At 33.4% G+C, this 6224-nt stretch overlaps 1 protein-coding gene and 1 long non-coding RNA gene across 2 annotated transcripts; both read right to left on the bottom strand.

Moving 5' to 3' along the window:
- Positions 1-85: 85 nt before the first annotated feature.
- Positions 86-1750, bottom strand: LOC110648178 (uncharacterized). Its single transcript, XR_002493537.2, has 2 exons — positions 1544-1750; positions 86-605 (listed from the first exon to the last, which is right to left on the bottom strand). It is a non-coding gene; the product is annotated as an uncharacterized LOC110648178 (long non-coding RNA).
- A 1121-nt stretch (positions 1751-2871) lies between these two features.
- LOC110648177 (zinc finger protein WIP2) lies at positions 2872-5829 on the bottom strand. The gene is made up of 2 exons (XM_021802325.2): positions 5108-5829; positions 2872-3579 (listed from the first exon to the last, which is right to left on the bottom strand). The coding sequence occupies exons 1-2, from the start codon at positions 5672-5674 to the stop codon at positions 3148-3150; spliced, it is 999 nt and encodes a 332-aa protein (XP_021658017.2). The 5' UTR covers positions 5675-5829; the 3' UTR covers positions 2872-3147.
- Positions 5830-6224: the final 395 nt, after the last annotated feature.

Raw genomic sequence — 6224 nt, forward strand, 5'->3', positions numbered from 1 at the left:
AATTCATAAAGAAAACTCCATTGGAAACTCAAATGCAGTTCCATAAAATTTCATGTTTTCAAAAAGAAAAGAAAAAGAAGGGGAATAAATATAATTTGTGGTTAATTCTAATATAAATGTGTACATATAGCATCCATGCCTAATTGACCTGTTCTTCAACAACCCAATCAGAATATAAAAGATTCCAGACTAAACCCTTTTGATTGATCACCTAAACATCAAATTTTCACCAAGCAAATTCTATGAATTCATTTCCACTTCATCTAATGCTACTGTGAAAACAAGCAGCACACCCGCAATTTTCTACCTGTAAAATAAGGATTTGTTACTGTACTTCTTGTGCTGTTGAATTGAAGATTCAAGGGCAGTTTTTTTTTTGCTAATACAAAGTGAAGCCATCATCATGAGAAACATGCCATCCTCGTCGACAAGGTGCATTATCATCATACTCACCACAGAAGCTCCATCTTTTATTCCAATTGGTACTTCTTCTATTTGGTCCATTACCCTTCTCGTTTCATTTATGGACAATCACTCCAGAGATCAGTCCGTTCCCCATCAATCCCTTGGTGTGGTGGAGCCAAAGAAAATAATCCTTTCTCCCCCTGCAAGTATTGTAAATATGACTTCTAAGTCAAAATAACACAATTAAAAATCAATACAAATCATGACCCATCAAGTGGAATAGCAAGATGGAATTTATAAAGGGTTTGGCCCTTTAGTATTATACCTGGAATGACCTTCAAAGTTCAAGACTTGTCCAAGGCGACATCCCAACAATTAAAACTCGGGATTTTTGCTATGCAATTTAAGTTTCAAAACCTATTAAGTTTGGAGCAGAAGGGAATGCCTATTGAAAGTTAAGACCTATAGAGGCCAAAGGAGACATCCCAAAGATTAAAACTTGGCATTTCTGCTATATAAATAAGGTTCAAAACACATTAATTTTAGAGCAGAGCTGCAGAAGGGAATGCCTACTGAAAGCTCGAGACTTTTAGGGGCCAAGGGGACATCCCTACAATTAAAACTTGGGAATTTTGTTACAAAATTTGGGTCAAAACCCTTGAAGTTTAGAGCAGAAGGGAATGCCTATTGAAAGTTCCAGAATTTTAGAAGCAAAGGGGAGATCCTTGGACATTCTTGCATTAAAACTTGGGATTTTTGTTCATACTATCAAGCTTCAAGTCCCATTAAGTTTATAGCAGAGCGTTTGCGTGAAAAAGGAGAATTACCCTCCAACAAGGGAAAAAGAAATTCTAACATTGTTCTATAGTTTTACCTCAAGCAGCATACCCTCTTAAAATTGCGAGGAATGCCCGTTCTCAAGTTAATCTCCAATCACTACAAATTAAAAATTTTGCTTTTATAATAGTTTCGACTTGGATCAAATAGGCATACACACAAAAGAAACAAATTAATAGAACATAATATTGGGATTTAGAATGAATGACACAGATTAAATGACAGTATATGGAGACGAAAATTAAAAGAAATAAACCCATTAATGAGTGGCTGAGATAGAGAAGATGAGAATAACAGATACCTGTGGTGTGGCCATGGAAAGAACAAGCAGCTGAGGAGTTATCTTTGTCGAGGTAAAGGGTATTACAACTCAAGCAACTCTTCTTCTCGGTGGTTTAAATTTGAGAGATATTTGGTTTTGTCTCACCAAGTCCAGCAAGACAGTACGTTAAAGCCATCTTGCTAATTCACTTTTGAGAGAGAAAGAGAGTCAAGCGTGATTTGGGCGGCGTCGTTTTATTAGAATGATTAGAACACGGGAAGGGGTCACTTGGGCCTAGTTTTTATACTTTTCCCACCATTTGTCTATTTTCCCTCATTTTGGTGTATTATTAGAAGTATACTGAAATCGATGACAAATTATATAATACATCAAAAGCATGTACTTTTTTAATCATATAAATATAAAATTTATTTTTTACAATTTATTAAATATTTTATTTATCTGAATGTAAAAAATATTAAAATTTAATGTTATGAATATATCCAATAATTTTTCAAAATTTAAGTAATATTTTAATATTTTTTTAAATGAAGGAGGCCATCGAAATTTAAAATTTAATTTCACTACTTAGAACTATTACTGCAATTATCAATACAATAAATATTAAATTTAATAACAAAAATTTTTACTGTCAAACCTATAAAATTTGCTACTAAAAATTTATGATAATAATTTATAAATTATTATATATTACTACTATAAAATTGTGATGATAAGTATTTCATAATAAAATTATATTTATTGTAAAAGAAAAAATCATTGACACAAATAATTGCTGCCACAAATTTATCAATGGTATCAACTATTGTTGTCATATCTTTTTTTATATATACTATTATTAGCAGTAATTATATGTTAACTTTACTCTATCATTTGTAGTGTTTGTTTGGCATTGATTTTAGAGGCATAAAATCGCTTTTCAAGAAAAAAAATATTATTTTAAATATTATTAAAAAAATTTTATTTTATTATTTTAATATTTTTATAATTAAAATTTATTAAATTTAATTTTAAAATTTTTTAATACTCTCTAATTAATATATTTAAAAAAGTACATATCTCCCATTACAACAGGAATGCTAAACATCCCATTATATTGCATACACTTTAAGCAATTATTATGTTGATAATATTGAAGGAAACAAGTTTGTAATGTAGGGCAACTAGTGTGTTGACTTGATGACAGAGAAACAAGCTAGAGTTTAAATTAAGGCTTCATTATATTTTAGTTGATTTCAAGTTTCATAGGTACATATAAAGGGAGGAATTTTAATACCTCCTACTATGTAATATAGACTGATTATTCTCCCTTTGAATAGAAGAGAGTAAAAAAAAAAAGAAGAAAATTTTCAATCCTTAATTTATTAAATATATATTTATATTTACATATACATGGCCTAATTAATATAATCATATGGAAAATAACAATACCAGAAAGGAAGATACACAAGCAAAGAAAAATGAGCATCCTTCTAAATTACCAAGCATGAACAAACCATATATAATAAACAATACGCTCATGACAATCCCATATTCATTTATGAGATCTCGTATTAGTGCTGATATGATGGCACCCAATCTCATATTGATGTAAAACTCGATTTTCCTTCTATAATTAGGTCTCACAATGAGGACTCTTCATCATGTTCAGAAGCTAGTTCTTCCTCTTCTTCTAAAGAATCAATACCAAGAACAGCATGGCCATTACCAAAGGCCTTGATGTGGTCTTTCAGAGACCTCTTGTGCTTAAAGTCAGACCCACAAATACAATACCAGATTTTGCCACAATTCTTTTCATGGGTTCTCCAATCACCTTTAACAGCAAATGGCTTGCCACATTTTCTGCACATAAAGGGTTTGATTCCATGCTTTCTCTTGTAATGAGTTTGGAGTGTTCTAAAGTCTTTGAGTGGTCTTGCTCTTGGGTGATCAATATTGTGCTTGCACCCTGGTGCGCAGCAAAAGCATGGGAGTCTCAGCATTCCTGTTGGTTGGGTTCCTCTTAATGAGTCAGGTCCTTTTCTGTATTGAGATCCATGTCCCCACATATGCATCTGCAATACAGGCAAACCCCATATTTAGAAAGAGATAGGGGAACACTGGATTTGTAGCCTAGTGATCAAGTGTCTACCTTCGAACCCTAACAATATGGTACCAAAAAAAAAGAGAAAGAATGGGGAAAAAACTAGAACTTCGTAAATGATATGTTCAATGATCTTCCTAACATAAAAAGAAGGACACCAAACGTTGTAAATGTATGTATACATAAGTGTAATTTAATAACTTCCTAACATCAGAACAAGCTTTTATCAGTTTTAGTTTAATGTATAAATGTCCTGGTTTTTACCAAAAACAAACGTTAATTTATACATCTATCTGTATCATTAATTTAGCAAAATTTTAATGGGAAATGAGTGTATGGAGAGGATGGGAAATTTATAAGAAAGTCAGGGACTTCTTGCTATACTAAAGTCCCACTATGCAAGTACACTACACATGGGTCCTCATTTTTCAAGTGGGAAACCCAAAAGCTCATACATTGATTATTTTATATATCTTGAAATTAAAATTAAGCTGCTACAATTAATTAGCTTTAGCCAAATGAAATTGGAGTCATCTTAAGAATTTTGAGATCGAGTGAATCAAAAAGAAAAATAAGTTGCTCAACAAATGAACATGCAAAATTGATTACAAAGAGAGGGATCTATTGCAACCCCAAATCAAATATATCAAGCTAGGAGTCTTTTTAAAATCAATAAAATGCTAAACAATTTACTAGTAATCTTTTAGTAGAATAGCCTCAAGAAGATTTAATAAGACTGTAAGAGGATAGTTTAAACTCCAATCAACTGAGGAAACCCCAGGTGGGGTTTATTATAATTTAGGCCTGAACTGTAGGAGTTATTATCATCAAACATCAGTACCTATGATGGTTCACCATTACAATGCCTCTCTTAATTATAAAGAGTACTTGGTGTTCAGAAAATTAGGAGCTCAGGTTTTTGGTTGAAGGAGGTTGTACTTTTCAAAGCCATGGGGAGGAACAGAACTGTAGCTTCGACCATGCAATAGTTATTTTACAGACTGAAGAGTGCAGATAAAAGCTGAGGCCCTTTCTCTTTATTAAGTTCAGCTGCTGCTGAGAACCTTGAACACTATTTCTTTGCAGGTTTTACATTTTTTTAATGGACTCGACATCACTACCCATGCAACTCTTCATACCTTGCAGGTTTTACTTTAATCCACTATATAATCTTCAAAGTAAGTATCAAAGAAAAAAAAACCCAAAAGAGATTTACCTAAATGGTTAAATTAAACTAGGAATAGTCTCAGTTGGGAAAGACAATCAATTATATGATGCAAAAATCAAGGTAAATCCAAGAAGCATGAGAAATGCCAAGTACAAAGAAGAGAGAGAGTGAATTATTTCTTGAATAGTTCTGTTTTGTACTAGAAGAAAAAAGGAAAGTGATGATCCAGCTCAAAAGAAGTAAAGAAAACAAAGGCAAAAGAAAATACAGAGAGGAAAGATTAATAAGTCACAGGAAACATGTTTCATGAAATGGCGCAATGGGGGCATACCTGCAAGTTGTTGTATCTGTTAAAAGTCTTGAAGCAAACAGGACATGAAAACTGTGTAGGACCAATGAGAATCTGAGAAGGAGTAGGGATCCAATATTGACCCTTGATTAGTTTCTGCAATGGGTAACCCCCTGATACTGCACTACTTCCTTCTTCTGTTGATGGGTGGGAACAAACCCTAGAACCCAGATCAGAACTAGGGCTAGGGAGGCCTATATGTAGAGCCACGGTCACAGTTTCACCACCACCATCATATTTCTTGTTAATGTTCCTGTCCTCTTCCATGGAATTACTAGAGGATTCGTGGTTCTCTTCTTGTTGTCTTGAGGGACATAAGTACTCTATTAGAGGAGGAGGAGGAGGAGGAGATTCCTTCTGAGGAGGAGGTGGGGGATAGTAGGTTTGATATTGAATGGAAGATCTGTTGTTGAAGATGTGGTTGTTTGAGTAGAGATTGAAACTATAGGGAGAGCGATTTGAGTAAGGAGTGAAAGCAGTAGTGTAATGAGAATGAGTAGGCATAAAGTTGAACCATCCAGTGAAAAGATTAGAGCAAGGGTCTGCCATGGAACGGTGCAAGAGAACAAAAGAAGAGTAAGATCTTCTTGATTTGGCACTCTGGCTAGAAGAGTAATAGAATATAAATAAGTGCACAGAGAGAGAGAGAGAGAGAGAGAGAGAGAGAGAGAGAGAGATGGTTCACCCAAGAAATAAAGGTGTAGAAGAGAAAAGAAAGTGTGTAGAAAGTCACGAAATTATCACTGAAAGCAAATTAAGAATAAAATGGTAAAGGAAAAAACAGCCGAAAGACACAAAGTCAGAGATTAGACTAGCAGGTTGTCCCTCACTCAAGAAAGCATTGTATACCACACAAGAGAGAGAGAGAGAGGAAACATTCTGTTATTTTTAACTGTTCTCTATATCTTGCTTGAAGCAAACAAGTAACCCATCCAGCAATTGCTTTGGTGGGTGTGTATTGTGTTTGATATGTGCATGCATACCTATTAAGCATATTCAATTCTTTCACAAATCAAATAATTGTTCTGATATCATGAAATTTAACACTTAAATTATAAAATTCCAAATTCAAACAATAATCAAAGTCAAATAAAAAATA

Source organism: Hevea brasiliensis, chromosome 14 (assembly GCF_030052815.1).
Source record: "Hevea brasiliensis isolate MT/VB/25A 57/8 chromosome 14, ASM3005281v1, whole genome shotgun sequence".
NCBI lineage: Eukaryota > Viridiplantae > Streptophyta > Magnoliopsida > Malpighiales > Euphorbiaceae > Hevea > Hevea brasiliensis.